Below are 21,934 nucleotides of genomic sequence, written 5' to 3' on the forward strand. Positions count from 1 at the left end.
TCTTCCTGGGAGTCCAGGAATGGTGACAAAGAGGGACAATTAATTTCAGAATCTTGTCAAGTTGAGCAAACAATGTGGCCTAATGCTGAGAATGAGATTCAAAGCCCATCTGTTGGGGGCGGGCGTCATCAATATCCCACAAAGCCTTTAAAACCAGTGGCCAGATTACAATCATATGTCTGAATTCCTTCAGCACAGCCCTTTTTACCATGTAGTAATGTAATGTAGGCCCTATAAAGCTAGTGACATGCGCAGTCAGTGTTGAGCTATCGTTGACATAGGCCCACATTAGTAATCGCAATCTGATGTCGTTTAAAGTATCTGCTCAGAACCTATTCGTGGGAAGGGCAATGAGGAGCACATGTATGTATGACTTTAATAAGAGGAAAGTTGATAAGGAAGGAAGAATGTAGCGTTTTGGTCAGTCCGATTATGTAAATTTGTTTTGTGCCGTACTGCATGGATGGAGATTGTTTTATAGACCAACTTGTTCACCTTTCAGTTTCTCTAACAAACACCAATCCCATCGTTTGTGGCGACTAGTCACCTCACACCTACCATTCCCATCTATCCATGCGAGCCTGTCCATTCAGTTGTATTGAAGGAACGGAATCATTCTATTCTTGCACAACGCCCTTTTTCCCCAGTGAATGACTGAACGGATGCACATGTGAATGAATTGATCCCAGGATGAAAAATATAGTGCGATCAGTTGAAGAGTCCAGAGCCAACTACCCCCCCCCCCCCCCCCCCTCCTTTCTGACTGTGCAGCAAAGAATAGCCTGCCCTGAACGAGGCCTCACTCACTCAACAGACTACTCCTCAGATGGGAGCAGTCTGTGATTCAACAACAGCTCACTGACTGACTCATGCTCTTCAAACAGAGAGTGAGAGAGGGGGGGGGGGGGGGGGTGCAGTAAACCGGAAGTACTGGACTAAATAAGAATGCCAACACACTAGTTGTTTCTGATAATGTGACGATAAGACTGCCACTCTGGTCACCTGATACAGTTTCTATGGATCACTGTGTGTTTGCAATGTAGCACTATATTCAGATAAACCAGCCACCAGCGCAGGAACTGTCTGGGGCTTAAGAGAATGTAAATATCATCGTATCTGTTCTGTCAGAAAGACACACACTCCAATCGCTAACACACAGGCGCACACACACACTTAACCTATGTCATGGAGGTGGTATTTCCAGTTTGACTACACATGCTTGTTTAGACTTCCATATTTGAGCAAAATACCCTAGGCATTGTATTACCCTTTGTTATAAGACCATGGACAAAGGGAACTGGAGTTTACTGGCAAAGGGCAATAAAGACAAGCTCTTCAGCTTCAGGTTTTTCCTTCTCCCCACCTGCTTAGAGTATCATTTTCCATGGCCATGGCACGGGATGAATGGGCTTCCTGCATAATACATTGTAGAAAATAATCTTCACCAGGCTGGTCATATCTGGACAAAAACTACCTTCAAAACTGTATTGATTTTCATAACAAGGACTCAGTTAATGTAGCCACAAATATTATAGTCTAATTTATAGATAGATAGACCCCGTAACCGTAACAAATCATGTTCAAATGCTGGGAGTCGTTCACGTTCTCTACAGACGACACAGACACAGGTGATTTCATGATGTAGCCTACACGGTGGAATCAAGCGAATAGAATAAGAGCTATCCTATGCGCTGTTGTCTTGTAAAGCTATAATCTGTTTTGTTGGGTCATCCTGCCATAGGGTTATGACCCCGTATTGACCAGCACTGCTCCTCCAGATGATTGCATCACAGGCCCCTGCAAGATGATGCTACTTAGTGCGATGTAAGAGCTGCTTGTCCTGTTGTTGCAATCAACGAGCTCAACAGCTAACCATAACGTAGCCATAATTATGTTCGAACGAACAAAGTTACAGTGGCATCAACTGCGCACTTCCTTTCCTTTATCAATTTTTTTTTACTAGCGATCGCGTTTGATATGGAGTGAATTCGCATTTGACAACTGGAGACAAATCGAAAACAAATGAAAATGTACTCGCTCGCACCTGTCAAGTGTCGAACATAACAACATAGAAGGTCGGTGTTTAGCTATACACATACAAAATGGAAATGACATAACAAGATAAACAATCACTCACCTTTAAAAAGATAGTCATATTCGTCTTCTCTGTTCGTCATATCTTCTACTCTTGTGCTACTATCTACGCACTTTAGGATGTGAGTGCTGGGTATCCGTCTATAATATTAGAACAAAGTTCTTGCACATTTATTCCGGAAAGGACCACCGTCCACGGCTTTCGGTTCCCACGGAAGAAGGTCAATTCTTGCTCTGACGACAGTAACAATCGGAATTGTCTTTAACTATAGCCTAATGAAATAGTATTTGTCGCTGTTGTTGTTTATAGGCATCAGATTCCCAATAACAACTATGGTAAACTATCTTTCCTCCGAAAGTTTCCTCTCTTCTTCCTGTCCTCTGTCATTTGCCATTTCCGAACGACGTAACGTCAATTGTTAGTCCCACCTCTTACTCATTTTCCACTGGTCAATGGATGACAGACACCTGCCACTAAGGTTCGCGTGATTGGTCCACTTCAGTGTCACAGATGATTCGACTGCTCAACGGTCCTAGGGTGACGCACCGGTATTCAGCCCCAAGCCTGGAGGTACAGGTTTACAGGATCCAGCAGCTTTACATTATGCACAGTATCATACAATTATCTCAGTCTAACACGTGGCAGTGTAGCTTACAGTGAAAGCAAACTCTCGCAAAATAGGTCTTCCTAGGGACGCGGAAGCAGGGTTTTAATCAAATGTCCCCCCTTCCCTCGAGGAGACATAATTGGTGGGTAGCCTAATTCAAGGTGATTAATTTAGTGGGATCCAGGGACTAAGTCCTTGAGAGGGACCCCATCAAAATGAAAAATAATTCAATTTAATTTTGATTGATTGCATTTACTGGAATATGTATCTAACTGGTAATGTTACTCTCCAAAGTTATTTCCAGAGCCATTTATTACCAACAATGGTATATCTGTTATCTCCTCATCTTGTAAAAAGGGTCCACCAAACCTTTTTTCATATCAAGGACCCCCAAATGGACCCCCGTTTTATCATATACTGTCCCCCCATCTGATAACATTTGTGTTGTTACTTAGATATAATTTACTATAGAATTGTATAGGTATGTCTAACCGTATAGAATAAACGCTAAATGTCATTATTAGCATTATCACACTGTGCTAACTTCAAGTGAATGAGGCAGAGTGAAAACAAACTATTCTTAATTTTGGGGTCCCTTATGCTATGAATTGTATCCTAAACACATAAACAAAAACAATCCTGTCATATGGAGGTCCCCAGCCTAGTGGCTTATCAAGTTGGGTTTCATTCAGTGTGAAAAGGCTGTCATAGACACTAACGGTACACAAAAACCACGGTTCGGTACGTACCTCGGTTTTGAAGTCATGGTTCGGTACAGGTTTTCGGTACAGTGGGGGAAAGTTTGGCTTTCCATGTTCCACTCAGGGGTGATGTAGTGTGCAGTAACTAATTGTACTTGTAGGGCTGTTCGCCACACTATGAGGCTATGCTAAATTACAGGTAATCTCTCAGTGTTGTGTGTGTGTTGAACGAAGACCCGGCCCTTTGCGCAAATTATATTTTGGGAAGGGGTGAACTTGGAGTTTTTAATTCAATTCTGCATGAAAAAAATCGTTAGTGGTTAACATACTATTGTATTCGTTCGGTACACAGCCGTACTGAACCTAAGGTCCAGTACTGAAATGGTTCGGTACAGATACATGTACCTTTACACCCCTAATAGACACTTTTTTTTTTAATCTACTTTTTCTCCCCATTTTCTATTTTTCTCCCTTCCCCAATTTCGTATTGTCCAATTCTACCCTCCCCTGTCTCGAACGCTGTTAGGCCATGCCTCCCACAAGCTGGCTGCAATGTGGACGAAGCCTTGCATCACGTGTCCCCTCCGGTACTCGAGGAGGCAGCCGTCGCATCTTTTCACCTGCACAGCGCGATCTCTCAGTGGCGGGGGTCTGCGTGGGAGGGACACGCCGCCCCCGTCGCTTCCTGATTCTACTGCGCAGGCGCACCAACCGACCTGTAGGAGTCGCTGTCCACAACGTCCGATCCCCACCCCTCAGTTTTCCCTCCCCCTAATACTGCCAATTGTATTAGTATGAACGACCAGCCAAGCTGGTAGCAACGCCGAGAGCTGGGCTCGAACCCAGCATCTCCTGCGTTGGTGGCGAGCGCCTTGCCCACTGCACCACCTAGCCGCCCAATAGACACTATTTTTAACTCTTTTTTGATCAATGTATTATTTGTTGCAAGATACAAAATGACACCAATATGTATTTTTTTTCTTTTCTTTTCATAAATCATTTATTTCACAACAGAAAGCAGTCCATCTCACCTCACCATTAATCATCTGCAAGAGCTCAACAGTGAAGGAAAAAGTTATATTCATTACAAGACAGACTGTCTTCTCCAGAGTCAGTCAATAACTTCCTCTCTGTGCGTTCAGTAGAAAGCTATCTGGCTGCAAGCTAGCCTAGCTTAGCACAAGTTAATGGAAGCGGATACGGACCACTAGCCTAGCTTAAAATTCAGGGGGAGATGCTTTTGGCCAACAGCTAGGCTAGCTGGTCCGTATCCGCTTCCATTAATTTGTGCTAAGCTAGGCTAGCTTGCTACTGAACGCACAGAGAGGAAATCGGTATATATCTTCTTGTCTGACTCTGGAGAAGATGGTAAGCGCATTTCCTTTAAATATTAACCACCACGAATCATTGTTTCAGCTGGAAGAATACATGACACAATCACTTGTAATTTACATTTACAACATCACTGTCTCCGAAGGCAAAGTTAAAACATAACATGGGTGTCATTGTCCCTTCTCTCTGTATTTATTGAGTCTAAACATTGTCTTGCAACTCAAAGACATTTTCCACTGACCAACTGTACACTCAGACAGTAGAAACCGGTCAAAGGTCTCCTGTCTACATTCATTCACAATTCATCATGTTTTTGGAATACACTGTGCCACCTATGAACGTGTGTCACCCTTTCAAATCAGTCAATTTCTAAGTGGCGTCACTCAAGCTAGCCTGCAGGGTTTTCGCCACCCAGAGTTTTTATTGTGGCCTGTACCACTTGAGACTGTAGGTGGGGGGGAGGAAGTCCCATTGAGCTCCACTGTACAACCCCCCCCATCCCCCTGGAGAATTAGTCTGATCAAATGTTTCTGCAGCAGGGCTTCTTTTCCTCTGTGATGTCAGCTCTGGGGGCGGGGCTGGCCAGGGACACAGCACGGATAGAGCCCGGAACCACCTCCCTGCTGCTCACCTTCCTGTGGATCTCTGATAGAGGGAAACACAGATGTAGTTTAGATCAGTGCTTCTCAACATGGGGTCCAGGGACCGCCAGGGGTAACTGAGGGAGTTCCAGGAGGTCTCCAGCAAAATGAGGAATTGTTTACAGTGGAACAGGAGGTACAGTGAGAGAATGTATAAGAATGACTATTCTGCTCTCTCCTCTCTCCACCTACAAACAGTTATGGAATTCTGGATTATATCATATGTAACAACAAATATCTTGTCAGATGGGGATCCCTGGGACAAGATATTATCAAATGGGGGTCCTTGACCAGTTACATATCAATTTGGGGTCCCTTGACATGAAAAGGTTTGAGAACCAGACAATCAAATGAATTATGGATATTTGAGGACTGACTTTGCTTATTACATGCCACAGTAACAGATATATAGGGGCAAGTTTAAGTTGTTATTATTATTATTTAATTGTTTTTATTTTTATGCTGCTACTTCATGCTTCCTCTATTGCCTTACGTTGCAATTTTATTTTAAGTTACTATTTAATAAAATTGTATGCCTTCATTTAATTCGTATTAATTCAATTTAATAAAAAATTAAATGGAAGGTTATTCAAATGCTGCTGGAAGGTCGAGGAACCAAACCCCAATATTTTCTCTCTCCTGTACCAGTGTGTATGAAGTATAATAAATATGATGCGTTTATAAAATAATCTAAAATAATCTGAATCTGAAGAGGCCAGTACAGTACTTCAGGGTAAACAAAAAGAGTAAACAAATATCTCTGGTACGGTCATCTCTGTCTCCTGTCCCTCTCTACCCCGTCCTGTGAATATTAATGTTAGACTACTAGAGGTTAAAGGTCTTTGAGGTCCCAGACCCATACCAGTCTTTGTTATTGTTGTAGCAATGGAAGTTATAACTCAGGTAAACCAAGACATGTCAGAACTGGGAGAAGAGCATCCTAAGTTGTACCACATGTGGAGATGAGACTGATACTTTGTTTGTCTTGTTCCATATAAGACCTCACTTCACTTCACTTCACTTCACTTCTCTTCACTTCTCTTCTCTTCTCACCTTACCTGTTGCGTATTCTAATTGTTATAGGCCTACATACAGTACTAATAAATCGAACTTCGACACAGATATTTATTATCTGTGTTTTAAAATATTTTGATATTGTGATTAAGTATCCCTTTTTTATATCATTATCATCCACATTCAAGAAATCATCATAACAATGATCAACGTCTAATAGCAGTTTTGTCCCGCGGCCCTCCATATAAAATCCCTGGGTTAGTCTTAAATACCCCAACAAGCTGCAGCACAGCCTCCCTCTGACACAACCACTAGTGACACAATAGGTTAGCAATCCCTTTTTGGTCTGTTGCTCTTCCTGTCCAGGCGACTACAACGTGCCACTGGTTTCAAACTATCAAAATGGTATGGTCATAAAGAAACATGCTGCCTTTGGAAACTCATAAAACCAGGGGGAGGGGTGACAAAGTTATTTTGACTAAGTACTGTAGTACAGTTTTGAGGTATGGCTACTTGTACATACGTATTTTAATTTAAGGGGAAAGTCCTATGGTACTTTTACATTACTATTACTCTATTCCACTTTCAAAGGAAAAGTCCTGCTTTTTTTTTAATTTTATTATTACACTTCACTTACCTGAATCCTACATTTAGCTACTAGTTACTATGAAGAAACAGATTCTGCACACAAAATGTGTAAAATGTCAATGATAATCATGCACTTTCAAATATGAATCCTGGCGGCTTAAAGAGGAACTAATCAATTTGGAATGGAATACTTACTTTTACAAGAGTACACTAAGCCTATACTATCACTTTTACAAGAGTACACTAGGCATACTATTAGTTTTATAAGAGTACACTAGGCATACTATCACTTTTACAAGAGTATACTAAGCCTACTATTACTTTTACAATAGTACACTAGGCCTACTATTACTTTTACAATAGTACACTAGGCCTACTATTACTTCTACAAGAGTAGGCTACACTAGGCATACTATTAGTTTTATAAGAGTACACTCTGCCTACTATTCTAATGGGGTATTTCTACTTTTATCAAGTAAAGGACTTGTGTACCTAACTAATAAGAGATTGATTATACCATGAATACGGTATATAACAATACTTTAAAAACTTCACTAGGCCTATACCTGAAAGGACATCGTTGAATGCCGTCTCGACATTAGTTGACTCCAAGGCAGAGGTCTCAAGATACAACAGGCCTTTCTTCTCTGTAGAGGAAAAAGAGAGCATTTAAGTCTTTTGTCAGTAAATGGAATTAGATTTCAGCTAAATCACATATTGATACATATGTCTCATAACATATTGATAGATAAAATTATCCAGTCAAGATATATATACAGGTCATACAATGATTCTAATCAGCTTACCATTAGAAATGGTGGATGTTCGTACCTGCAAAGTCTTTCGCCTCCTCAGTGGGCACCGATCTCTCTGAGGCCAAGTCAGTCTTGTTGCCCACCAGCATCACCACGATGTGGGGGTCAGCGTGGTCATACAGCTCCTTAAGCCAGCGCTCCGCACTCTCATAGGTCAGGTGCTTGGTGATGTCATAAACCAACAGGGCTCCAACAGCCCCTCTGTAATAACTGGTTAGAACAGATAGGACGTTTAAAACATTAGGAATACAATATGCCGTTTATAGTCTGTTATCTCATTCATTAGACTTTAGTAATTCCCACGTCGTTCACAGACAGAGTAGCCACCCTATGCCTAGCTCTTATGGCAACTGAAAGATTCCTTTTTCAAATGAGTGCTCTGAAGTCTTGCACAGTAAGAAAGCCCCATCTTAATTAAGTATTCTAAGCCTAAATATCATAAATTCTATTTTCAGACTAAAACTGCCAATGGGGTGAGAGAATGTCGCTTGTTCCAATTGAACTGAACTCATTGATATGATATTTTCTGAAACAAGTGGCAATATCTTAAAATTAGACAGGCCAGTCCTTTTGCTTCATGATCATTTGAGCTTGTTTTGAGAAAATCCATCAAACAAATGACAGAAATGATCTCACCCCATTGGCTGAATTAAAAAAAAAGTTCCACCAAAAATTCAGATTTTAAGACTACAAGAATACAAGATTAAATTACTTGAGATTATTTTTGCAGTGTACACCAATCCACATTACCTTCACTACCTTTATTTACCTAGGGTAGGCTTGCTGAGCATGGGTGCTCTTTTTCAGCAACACCCAGCTTCACACTGAACAGCTCCACACATGAGGGCTGCCCAGGACAGGAGGGCGTTATTCATTCACGTCCCCGCTCATATTTTTCCTGCTGGTTTGATTGATTGATTGATTGATTGAAAACTTTATTAACAGATTGCAGAATGGGTACAATACAGTACAGCTCAATACACACAATTGTTAAGGGGATGCAGACCAGAGAAAGACTTTCGTCTTGTTTACATCAGGGTCCCCCATTTTCAATTCATCAGGTAACAGGTCTGGGGGATCGAACTGATGACCTTCTGGTCACAAGCCCGCTTCTCTAACCTTTATGCCATTGCTGCCCGCTAAATTCCTTCCTCTCTTACTCCAATAAAGTCCAATCTAATAGGCTTGAGCTTCTTGTGTGAGGCTGAGCACAAAGGGGAAGGGGGGAATTAGCATATTGGAATTATTCAGCAAAGTAATTACTCCAAAAAAGCCGGTCCGACAGAGAAGAGAGCTAATCCTGCGCTGGTGTCGCATATCCTCAGAGTGTCGTAGAAATGTTATGGACATGGTTCTATTGTTTTAAAACATGTTTCCGTGCTGTTAATCCTTCCAGCTTCATTACATCATTTTTAAAGATAATTTCCTCATCCAAGGAAAGGGTGCCGTCAAGGTCTGGGTGTTGAAATACAGGTTTCTATTAGCCAGTTGGAGTTGTGGACCTGGTGAGCCAACTGGAAAGAGACTGGGACCGGGAACCTGCTGGTTGTTCTTCAGGTTATGCGGGGGGAGATTCCACATCCCCGCCTGTCCCTTATGTGTGTTTGGCCTGATAACAACCAGCACCAACCAGGGTGCCCACACGCAACGGTGGCTGGCTAACGGATGATACATCAAAACAGGGATAGTATCTTTGTTTTTAAAAGTGTCTCTACGTCCTTTATATGTGTCTCATCTTAGTTCATGTGTGTGTCACTGTATGTGTGTGTGTGTGTGTGTGTGTGTGTGTGTGTGTGTGTGTGTGTGTGTGTGTGTGTGTGTGTGTGTGTGTGTGTGTGTGTGTGTGTGTGTGTGTGTGTGTGTGAGTGTGAGTGAGAAGCCCTCTGTCCTTCATTGGTTAGAGCATGGCACCAACACTGCCAGGGTTAAGTGTTTGATCCCCACCGTTAATATAATATATGTGCTCATAGCAGTTGATAAAAGCACCCACAAACTGCTATGTTATGTTATTTGTAGTAGGGTAAGAAACGGACAGACAGACAGACAGACAGACAGACAGACAGACAGACAGACAGACAGACAGACAGACAGACAGACAGACAGACAGACAGACAGACAGACAGACAGACAGACAGACAGACACACAGATAGACACACAGACAGACAGGGGTCATGGCATTACGAAGCCTGTAGTGGCCCACTGAACTCACGCAGAGGTGATGGCGCGATATCTCTCCAGGCCGGCTGTGTCCCAGATCTGGGCCTTGATGGTGAAACCTTGCAGCTGCATCGTGCGCGTGCTGAACTCCACGCCAATGGTGGTGCGGCTGTCATGGTTGAACTCATTTTTGGTGAAACGGGACAGTAGGTTGCTCTTGCCCACACCAGACTCTCCGATCAGGACCACTGCAGAGGAGGAGCAACAGGGCCGTTATTGCAAATCAATAGATCAATAGATGATGCGTTTTCATTGTACTCTATGGGTTGAGCATGTTTTATGACCCTATAGGGCCCAAGAAGCCCTCTGTATAATAACAATAATAATGTGAAAATGAAAGAGAGATAACATTCAGCCACTAGAAGTCACACTAGACCAGCATGTAATTTATCCAATCAGGTGCATTCCACTTGGGGAAATGAGTTTAAATAAAAGTAGGGAGGGGGATACATGCTTGCAAAATGTAAACAACAACATTAACCTGATACCTGATTTTGGACCTGCCAACGTTTTTAAAATGATAAATCCATTCATCAAAAATGTTTTGGGGGAAAAGCAATACTTTTATTCTTCACCTTTCTAAAAGCTCTGTGGATGTATTTTTTTTTTAAAGATTTTTTTTAATGATTACTCTACATAAAAACGTGTATGTACTGTACAGCTGAGCTATTTTTCTTTCTTGCTTTTTGAAGGCACCTTTTCCTCCCATGGCAGTGGATTCTCTATTGTAGGTTTTTTAGAGGAATATTAATAATCCCCTTTTAGTTCCAAGACATACAGTAGAACCCCCAGTCTAAGCCAAGGAGATACTCAGTTTGAGGTGATGTGATATCCTACCAGAGGGCATCACTCTGGTTTTTGTCCATCGAAAGACTAAACCCAATCCATGCACCCCTGACGATCAAGCAGAGATAACTCTTGTACAGCTCTTGTAACATTCACAGGATTTACCGCGAACCACTCCCTGGATATTTTAGTAAGGGGCGTGTCCTTAAAATGGTGCACTCAATTTCACTCACCTTAACCCTTTCCGGCGACCGTCGGTTGTGTGATAGTAAAGGGTTAACCTTCTGTCGTGTGGCAGTGAAAGGGTTAACGTAAAATATTGAGCTGCCTGTGACTGTGGCTTATTATATCATCAGGGCGCTTGTCACAGTGGCGTCCGTCCTGTTTTTCTAAACGGCACCAGATCTGAGCTCATTCACAGGTAGGGAACTGTAGTACTGTATTTAAGGTGAGTTTGGAGGAAATTCTACTTTATTTCAGGGTGCTTGAATTTCAGGAATTGATGAAAATCATGCACTTTCAAAATTCAAGCCTGTCAAAACTTTGATAGGGAAGTAATCAGAACCATAATAACAGCAGACTCTCCATTAGAATGCTCTAGTCTAAACTCAGTATGGGATATGCAGGTGACTTCTGTCATGTTCCTCTGAAGGCCGCGTCCCAAAGCAGGTGCGACGGGTTGAGCTGCCACTTCCTTTTAGAGTATCTTGGTCAGAGAAACCTATCTACCATGTCAACAGAGGCGGGACAAGGAACAATGGATACACTCCTCTGTATCCTTTAAGTGACCTATGTTTGTGTTTCAGGTCCGAGTAGTTGACAATGCATAGTGCAAGCGGTTTCAGTATGCATTGCAAGCTATTGACCAAGATAAGGATCTGAGTTTTTAAACAGCTCCACTTCAGGCAAAATGTTGTCATCTGTTTGACATTTTTTGTGGAATAAAGGAATGTTGTATAAATTGTAGTGCCTCAACTCAGTGAATTTCCTTGGGTCCTGGGACAGTTCCACTTGTATTAGTGAATTATACAATATATTCACTACTGCCAACTACAGCCAGAGACTATACATAAGAGGTTGCCCTGCCTACACCCTGACACACTTTAACACAGCTGCAGAAATAATGATTTGGAAATGGGTGGGTGGATGTGTGTGTGTGTGTGGGGGGGGGGGTCTGACAGTTCCCAGGATGATTTTCATTGAATGAATATGGTTACATATTCTGGTTCAGAAAGGTTATCATTCCTATAACCTTCCTGAAAGTCAGTCTCCCATTAATGGAGCAGCTCCCTATAGGCTATGTCTTGATGATATCACATAGGAGTCTAGGATGGATGGATGGATAGATGGATACTAGATCTAGATAGATAGATAGATAGACAGACAGACAGACAGACAGACAGCCAGCCAGCCAGCCAGACAGACACACACACAACAGAGTTGTTTGTGTTCACAACTATTTACTGGACTATCCTAAGCCACATGAATAACAAGTGTGAGTTTTTAATGACCTTCCTTATTAAAAAGAGCATAATCTAGAGAGAGCAGTGACCTGCTTTTCAACTTCAGTCCACTTCACTCAGACCAAATTCAAACTCTGGCAGCGTTTCTCCCGACATCTGTTCATATCCACCAGAGCAGACTCTATACGCACACAGCTCCATACTGTATCCAACACTGGCTTCATCTTTAACCTGTTAAGCTGTAGCCCTATTTTCAGAGATTTTGCCTAAAGGTACATGCCTAAGTAAATGGAAGATTGCTCCACTTCTACAAGGTCAATTAGCATGTTCTTGGTATCTAGGAACATCTAGGGACCTGTGGGTATGTATTTCCAGTGTCAGAAATATTGTGTCTGTTACTAGGCTTGAGTAAATTGTAATAAAAAAAGGAGAATATAAATTATGATTTTATTTTGCATCTGTGCCGGTGAATAACACCATGTTACAATTGCTGCGCTAGAGATTTCGCTCACTGAGCTCATTCAGCACTTTCTTGAAATCAAGTGTACAAAAACATCTAAGCAAATGAATAAAGGGAAGATGATTAAACAGAAGTATTTGTAGATACAGTAATAGATTATAACCATGAATTCATATTTGACCTTGAACTTGACCTTATTATTGCCAAATCATACATCTATGGATAGGGAAAAGGCTCCTCTCTTTCCTCACGGTTTTACGATAAAAGAGATATAATTAGCATTTTTTCGATAAATTCTTATTTGCGGTAAATCTTATAAAACATTGGTAAAAAATTTAATATACACTTTGACTGCTGTTTTGATAGGGTTAAGGTCTTTACTCTTGGATACATTTGAAAGAAACGCACAACATTACTCTTAACATCCAAGGGCCCACATCGGGTGTGCATTTCTTTTAATACAATATATAGATGGAATTAAAGCCCTATTTGTTGCCTGTCGATTGGCCTTTCAGGTGACAAAATTCGTTCAGCGGTTCTCGAGGTACATGCGGATATGTGAGGCATGCGCCAAAGTACATATTACCACCCCCGACTCCTGGGGCTCTAGCTCGGTCAATCATTTGGCGATCTCGAAAATGTCTGGACAGGGTTGTAGCCAATCAGTGTGGCTTTCCAATGATACCCCACATGGGGATCTAATATGGTCTGTATTGATCGATTTATGATTAAAAAAAGCAGGGTGCCCTTATAAGGGGACCTTACAGCTTAACAGGTATTAACCAGGAGTGCGAGCGGCTAGGTGGCGCAGTGGGCAAGACGCTCGCCACCAACGCAGGAGATGCTGGGTTCGAGCCCAGCTCTCGGCGTTGCTACCAGCTTGGCTGGTCGTTCATACTAATACAATTGGCAGTATTAGGGGGTGGAAAGCTGGTGGGTGGGGATCGGACGTTGTGGACAGCGATTCCTACAGGTCGGTTGGTGCGCCTGCGCAGTAGAATCAGGAAGCGACGAGGGCGGCGTGTCCATAGATATATATATAGATATCTATGGGCGGGTCCCTCCCACGCAGACCCTCGCCGCTGAGAGATCGCGCTGTGCAGGTGAAAAGATGCGACGGCTGCCTCCTCATGTACCGGAGGGGACACATGATGCAAGGCTTCGTCCACATTGCAGCCGGCTTGTGGGAGGCATGGCCTAACAACGTTCGAGACAGGGGAGGGTAGAATTGGACAATACGAAATTGGGGAAGGGAGAAAAATAGAAAATGGGGAGAAAAAGTAGAAAAATTCTAAAATTAACCAGGAGTGCGAAAGCGGGCACTTGCAAGAAAAGAATGTTTACGAGTTGTTCTACTTTGGTTTGTTTTGGGTAATTGTTCACTCTGCAGGGAGATCATTGTGCCGCTTTGTTTTTTTATTGAGTGAGATGAGAATGTGGCTGACTTCCCTCCTCCTCCTCCGGTACTGACTCACTCCTTATGCAAACAATAGCCCTGGTTTCTATGGCAAATGACGACAAGAGGGGCCTTCTATAGCTCGCTGGTTTGGCCACTCTTGAAGAAGGTGAGAAGAAGTGGACCCATTGTGAAAAGGGTTGGATTTTCCTTTTTGTTTGTTTTCATGACCTTCGGGAGAGCGTATATATGTAAGCAACTACACGTATAATAATAATAACTGGACTTTGAAGAAGTCTTTATTCGGCATACAGTGACACACACATGCGATGGGCGGCACACACACAGGAACACACACATGCAATTTTTGTTGGGTCGCCGATGCGATTGAGTCTCTGCACTTGACCCATCCCGTCGTCCTTCCCCCCAAGGGCAGCCGGGAGCAGATAGGGGCGGCGGCGTGGGGCCGCGCCCCAGGGACCAATCCAAGTGTTCCTGTCCATCTTTGTCAGGGACGCGACAGCGTTAGCGATCTGTTGTGCATGTTTTTCCATTGGGTTTATCTTATCGGGGGGGGAGACCCTTGTGAGCACGGGGAGAACATGCAAACTCCACACAGAAAACCTGGTCCCCAAGCGGGAATCGAACCCTGGACCGTCTAGCTGTGAGGCGGCAGTGTTAACCGTGCATATAGGCTATAGCATGCATACTCTGATACCCTATAGTGGACCTGTTACTCTGAACCCATTCCTACTCTAGGCTCTGTTACCCATAATGTACAAACTCATACTCCGTTGCCTACTGTTACACTGTAATAATTACCTACCTCAAACTATAGTCTACCCATATAACTCTGTATAGCATGTACAATATAGCATGCACAATAATGCTGTATATACTGTGTATATATGTATCCACATCTGTCTGAATATACCTGCATATAATCCTTTTTACATACCTGAATATACTATATATATATATATCCCTTACCTATTCTTACTAGTTATACCGCTGGCCAGTATACCTTACTACCATAGTGTTTTTATACCTGTATCACTGTACATAATAACTAGGGGTGTAACGATGCACATTTGAATATGTTATAATCTATTATAATCGAAATAAAAAATAAAATAAAGATTTTTTTTGAATGTTAATGTTTTTTTTGTGTGTATTGTTTTTATTGACCTATAGTCCATTCATGCTGAGTGAATCAGTTCCCCCAGCCACATTTGTGTATTCAAAATTTTTGGGGGAATTAACTGATAGAAAATGAATCGAAAATGAATCAAAAATGAATCAAATCGAATCGTGGTCAAATGAAGAGATTTCATGATGCATTGAATCGTTGCCTGAATAATCGTAATCGAATCGAATCGTTGTGAGGTTGCACCCCTAATAATAACACAGTACATTCATCTGATTAGTAGTACAAGTTTAATCACTTGTACATTGTATATTGCTATTGCACTACTGTTACATTTGCACTCTGGTTAGATCCCAACTTCTTTTCATTGTACTGTACAATGACAAAACATTTAAATCGATTCTAATCAAATTTATTTGAACTATCTACCAACTGGGCTTTGTCGTAAGGCTACCCTATTGTCAAAGAACTTGACCTTTTCGAACACCGTCACCTCTCTTTTACCTCTGTTAGGAGGCATACCTGAGCCAGTGGAATTTCAGTGACGTGGAAGTGTTGTGACACTATCCACATGTTCGACTTCTGGTGTCAGAAAATATACCTATGAACTCAGAACATTCCCCTGGGTGCTCTCAGTGTCATCTATAAAACCTTTCCCAATTCATTGTCTGTGGAGAGACTTCAGACTTTATACCTGATAACATCATAAACTTTATTCTTTTGGATTATTTGGTTTTCATTCACTAATAATTTTCACTAATATTTCTGTACTGTCTTAGACCACAGGAATAACATGTGAATATGTTGAACATATGAATTCTGAAATTGGGCGTAGTTCCCTTATTTGGAATAAGTCCAAGTCACTGGTGCAAAATTAAAGAAACAAATACATCCAAGTTACATTCTGCTCAAGTATCCACATTCTAAGACATATTGATCATATAGGTGACACTGACATGCAGCCTAACTGTGTGGTAGATGTGTTACTAATGATCTACAGCAGTGTGTTGACACACTGCACCCATTACTGCCTCTGTGCACTCTCCACCTGGTAAACAAAAAAACAGTAGATTACCTCCAACATACCTGTCCGTGACTTGAGATGCGTGCGGAATCAAGACACTGAATCGTGTGCAACATGAGAGAACGAGTGTGCTCACCTTTAAAAACAAAGTTGTAGGCCTCTTCTGACCCCATCTTTAGCCCATTCAAAGGTGCCACCTTACAATGTCCTGCCTTGTCTTCTACTACAGCAGTCACAGGTTGAGTGGAAGATGTAAGGTGATTCCCACTACTGCAACAACCGCTCCCTCGAAACCCTCAGACATCAGACGAGGTAATGGCCATGAAAATATGTTTTCACAGGGGCAACGTCAATCCCCTCCTGTCCTTTCCTCCCTCTCTCTGTATTAATAGAAAGTCGGCTTGTTTGAACAAGGCTTGCTGCATGTAGTAGCCAGGTAGTTCTGCTGAGTGTGGATGGGGGTTGGGTTAGGCTGGGGTAAGGTTGAGCCAGGAAGAGAGGTGTGTCTTGTTGGTAGTGTGTGGGTGGGGGGGTTGGACAGGTAGGGCGACTGGCAGGTGCAGCAGCATGTCGAGAGGGGCTGGGTGCCACCTGCTGGGCCAATCAAATCACTTCAGGAAGCAAGACATGACCCTTTCCATCATCATTAAAAACCATCAGTCTCCATCTGTTCCTGGGATGGAGAAGTCGTGAGACGAAGACAAACGGACAATATTGTCACAGCGAGCCAGAGGCCAGGGTTTGACACCTGGTGGAAGGCATTGCATCATTGCTGAATGGACTGCATGAAGATTCTGCATTTTGTTACACGTCCATTTTAGATTCCTTGGGCCGATCCTTATCCTCCTCCTTTCTTCATAGACTTCTTGTATCTATTGTCTGCTTTGAACCTGAAGTTGTCTACATGATACTTTTGGAGGGAAGTAATAAAAAAATAAAAACTTCTGAACATGAATATGCCAAGACAAAATATTCAAAATGTTACAGAAAAATATGAATTGTTACATTGAAACATATAAAGAGGAATGGATTAGGAATAGACGACTCTTTGTAAGACTGCAATGTGGGAGTGGGGGGGGGGAACAAGACTGAAGAAAGGGGGTAAGGGTCTGGCAGAGGAAGCAGAAAGGGGAAGCTTCTGGCTGCAGAGGAAAGTCGAGGCCTGGGGAACGGACAACCGAGGACCATGTAGGTGTATGCGGTGATGTTGGGCCTGATGAGTGGGTGTAGAGGAGGGTGGTTTCAGGACGCTGGAAACATCTGTGAATGGAGATGTCATCAGGGCTCAATCGTCACACTCTTGGGACTGCAGAGTCTTGAAGAGGTGCTCATTGGGAGTACAGGGACTAGAGGATGACATCTTTTCGGGATTCCCACAGGATGGGAGTCAATTTCACTTTGAATCCCGTGATTGGGCAGGACCGGGAGTAAAAGTAAACGGGAGCAGAAGGGAGTGGGAACTATGACAACAAAATCAACAGGATTTGGACGGGAGTGATACATCGGTGCTTCACTAATGTAAATGTTTGGTGGTTTTATATTTAACTAAGGCAGACATCAGGGATGTACAGCGTGCTATGAAAAAATCGGTCTGTGCGATGAATGAATTTACTGCACTAGCACCCTTGCGATAGGCATTCGGTTCATATCGATACTCTTATTTTGAAAATCCTGTGGCAAGTCTAATTTCTGCCCAAGCGCAACGCCGGCAGCGTGAACACTTAAGGTAACTAACTTGCGTTCAGCGGTTCTCTGATTTTTCTCTGATTGGCCACGACGCCCACGTGATCGCGCGCTAGCACGCCCCCTTATCCACGCCTGCCGCTCTGTGTGTTGTGTTGCAGCACGCGGCAGAGGTCCCTGCCTTCCTCAATTTATATGCATGGAAGTATTGACTACGCCGTAACGAATCATTAAAGAAATATACCGTTGACTGGAATATGTTGTGCCTTTACACATATGTTGAATTATGTAATTGGTTTGTCATGACAAACCAATAAAATATCGCATCGCCGGCTGTCTCTGGCTTGCTCCAGCGGACACAAGAGCTCAGCGATGACGCTCGTGGCAGCATATTCTCCCCGCTGGCTGAGCTCTGGTGTGGCCAATCAGAGAAACGCTGAACGCAAGTTAGTTACCTTAAGTGTTCACACGCTCCATGCGTATAAATTGAGGAAGGCAGGGACCTCTGCCGCTCTGCAACACAACACACAGAGCGGCAGGCGTGGAAAAGGGCGTGTGCTAGCGCGTGGTCACGTGGGCGTCGTGGCCAATCAGAGAAACGCTGAACGCAAGTTAGTTACCTTAAGTGTTCACGCGCTCCGGCAGCCCAACAACAATAGAATAGAAATACTTTTATTATCCCGTGGGAAATTAGACACTGCAAATCGCTCAACATTTAAACATTTAGACAGGACAGGTCACAATTTAGAATGATAACACAAATCAAATCAAGTTGCCTAGGATAAGAGTAGAGTAAAATAAAATAGGATAAAATTAAATGAAATAAAATATACAGAAATAAATACAGTAAGAATATACTGAGCAGGGAGCTCCAGTAGCTCACCGCGTACCTCGAGCGCTATTTCGGCGCCGGGGACAACCGTGCTCGTCACGGATCTGGGGTTTAGCGAGTTCGAATCCCGGACTGCAGCCGTGCCTTTCCCAGAGTGTCTTCCCCCCCATCTGTACCCGCATTCAGCCTGTTTCTGTCGGTCATTCTTGACCAGAGTAAATGCGATAAACGCAAAAAAGAGCCAGCGGAATGGCCAAAGTTTAAAAAAAAATAATAATATATTGAGCATACTGAGCATGGGGTGAACAATTTGGTCAATATAATTATAATTTACATCTAACTAATGAAATATGAAATATATATTCCAGTATTCACAGTGTCACAAGGTGCAGTATGCTTTAGGTAGTGTATTGTCCTCCTTGGGTTCCAATAAGACCTAGATCTATGTCTGGCAGCCGTCGCTGCCCCCTGTTGTGGAGCCTGGAGGCCGCTAGTCGCGTCCTCCTGCCACTAATGAGCTGCCGCTCTGTGCTCAGTGATGCAGTGAGGCACAGTGATGCATTATATAGTCTGATGGCTGTTGGAATGAAGGACTTCCTGTGCCGTTCAGTGCTGCATTTGGGTAGTGTGAGCCTAGCACTGAACATGCTCCTCCTGTCAGCCAAGTCTGTGTATAGTGGGTGGGTGGGGTTTTCCCTGATGGCCTGGAGCTTAGCGAGGCTCCTCCTCTCCGCCACTCTCGCTAGAGAGTCCAGCTCCACCCCAACCACGCTGCTGGCCTTCCTGACCAGCTTATCCAGCCTGGTTGTGTCCACTGCTCTCAGTCCGCTGCCCCAGCAGGTCACAGCGTACAAGAAGGCACCCGCCACCACCGACTCATAGAACATCCTCAACATCCTTGTACAGACATTGAAGGATCTCAGCCTTCTGAGGAAGTAGAGTGCGCTGTTATGTTAGAGTGTTATGTTATGTTATGTTAGAGTGCGCATTTTGCGACCAGGAAATAAGTCCCTGCCTGTTTTTCCCTGCAACGCTTCCAATGCATCTTACATGCTTTGCATCCTCACCAAAACTAACTAGTTAGCTGCTACCGGTAACTAAACTAAGCTAACCCGGCTGCGTGTATACTTTCGACAACAAATGTTTGTTTCCGCGTTCGAGTTTTGCGCTCTGATTGGTCATGTGACATGTGCGCCAATCGTGGGACAGCAAGTTCTGCGCCTATTTCCGGGTCTAACAGCCTGCAAACTACCTGGCGTTCTATTGCCATGCTCTAAGACAAACTCTAACCTTAACCAACTTCGAAAGAGTGCCTAAGCTTAACCGTCGAAATCAGGGCAGGCGTTCTATCGCCATGCTCTAAGACAAACTCTAACCTTAACCAACTTCGAAAGAGCGCCTAAGCTTAACCACGCAGGCTGTTAGACCCGGAAATAGGCGCAGAACTTGCTGTCCCACGATTGGCGCACATGTCACATGACCTGGCCAATCAGAGCGCAAAACTCGAACACGGAAACAAACATTTGTTGTCGAAAGTATACACGCGTCCCACGATTGGCGCACATGTCACATGACCAGAAACACGCGTGGCCAATCAGAGACGCGGAAACAAACATTTGTTGTCAAAAGTATTCAGGCAACCCGCCTCAGAGGCAGAGAAAACAGTGAAGAAAGGGAGGGGGCGGGGGAGCCTCAGCCTCTCTCTGTCCCTCTCTATATGAATTGAAAATGGGGACCCTGATGTAAACAAGACAAACATCTTTCTCAGGTCTGCATCCCCTTAACAATTGTGTGTATTGAGCCGTACTGTATTGTACCCATTCTGCAATCTGTTAAATAAAGTTTTCATTCATTCACGTCAATGATTTTAAGTAGGTGAGGTCAAAGGAGTTTGATAGTATTTACTGAGGATGGCCAGATAATGTTGATATTTAAACATAAATATAATATATAATAAATGTATACATGATCATGCAACATAAAAATAATTAGGAACCGTTTGGGAGAGGGAGGTAGGGAGGGGTTTTAGGTTGTGTGTTCCAAAAAATGTAACTTAGTTATTTCAAGTTTAAAGCTCAATATATCAAAACGTGGCACTTTACAGTGAACATGAGGTCTATTTGTATTAAAAACAATATTGTTTTTCATTTAAATGTCTGGAAGAGCAAAATAATTTTTTTTCAAATTATATGTTAAATGGGCTTATCGTCTCATATCGATTGCAGGCACCTGCATCGTAACGTGGCAGACTTTATGATATCGTATCGGCAAATATCGTATAGTTGTCCAAAGAATCGATATCGTATCGTGATGAAACTGGTGATTCCCACCCCTAGTAGTCCATACATCCAACACCAAATCCCATAATTCCTTACACGTAACGTGTCTGGCTGTGTGACGTCAACTTGTCAGCATGAAAATGACAGCCAAACATGGCACTGCAACTAAATAACACAAATACAATAGGAACATTTGTGACCGCTACAAATATAACACGTTTTATACTTGTGCTACAAGATTTTGGCCTGTGCTACAAAACTATCAACCTCTGTAGCACCAGTGCTATGTGCAAAAAAAGTTTACGTACAGCCCTACAGACATGATGTGACCCATGTACTGCATATTTTATACTGAGGAAGAAGAAAAAACGGAGCAGGATTGGTAAACAGGAGTGGGATTCTATAAAAGTTTGGCTCGGGATTGGGATCAGTCCTCTGTGGGAGTGAGATTTTTTCTAAACTCTCATTTGGGATTGGGATGGGATTATTTGAGAGGGTGGGAAGGAGTGAGAGTAAAAATCCACTCACATGTCAGCCTCTAACAGGGACTCCACCCACGTTGACCAGTACTTCCAGAGATGTCGGTGATGATGGGTGAAGACCAGCAGAGGGTCTGCAGGATATCAGTACCCCAGCACAGGGTCTGCAGGATAGGGAAGCTGGTAGGTCAAGGATGGTGAGGTGGGGTTGTTGACTGAGGTTGTGGACCAAACTAGCATCTCAATGGTGCCCACTTGATAATTCCATTGAAATGCAGTCCAGCAGCACCTGGGCTCATTTGCATTTGACTGGGTCCCTGATTCAGTGTAGCATATATATTGAAAGGGATGAACCGTATGAGGTGCAGCTCAAG

General features: G+C 43.1%; 2 protein-coding genes across 2 annotated transcripts in view; both read right to left on the reverse strand.

Moving 5' to 3' along the window:
- rab11al (RAB11a, member RAS oncogene family, like) overlaps positions 1-2,505 on the reverse strand; it is a 36,116-nt gene extending 33,611 nt beyond the window's left edge. The window contains exon 1 of the mRNA XM_084336822.1: positions 2,138-2,505. Coding sequence (XP_084192948.1) covers positions 2,138-2,177 — 40 coding nt within the window. The 5' untranslated portion in view covers positions 2,178-2,505. The remainder of the gene's footprint in view (positions 1-2,137) is intronic.
- A 1,903-nt stretch (positions 2,506-4,408) lies between these two features.
- rab25b (RAB25, member RAS oncogene family b) lies at positions 4,409-16,728 on the reverse strand. The gene is made up of 5 exons (XM_084336409.1): positions 16,424-16,728; positions 10,004-10,199; positions 7,810-8,003; positions 7,545-7,625; positions 4,409-5,380 (listed from the first exon to the last, which is right to left on the reverse strand). The coding sequence occupies exons 1-5, from the start codon at positions 16,458-16,460 to the stop codon at positions 5,256-5,258; spliced, it is 633 nt and encodes a 210-aa protein (XP_084192535.1). The 5' UTR covers positions 16,461-16,728; the 3' UTR covers positions 4,409-5,255.
- Positions 16,729-21,934: the final 5,206 nt, after the last annotated feature.

Source organism: Notolepis coatsorum, assembly GCF_963971535.1.
Source record: "Notolepis coatsorum genome assembly, chromosome: 19".
In the NCBI taxonomy this organism is placed as follows: Eukaryota; Metazoa; Chordata; class Actinopteri; order Aulopiformes; family Paralepididae; genus Notolepis; species Notolepis coatsorum.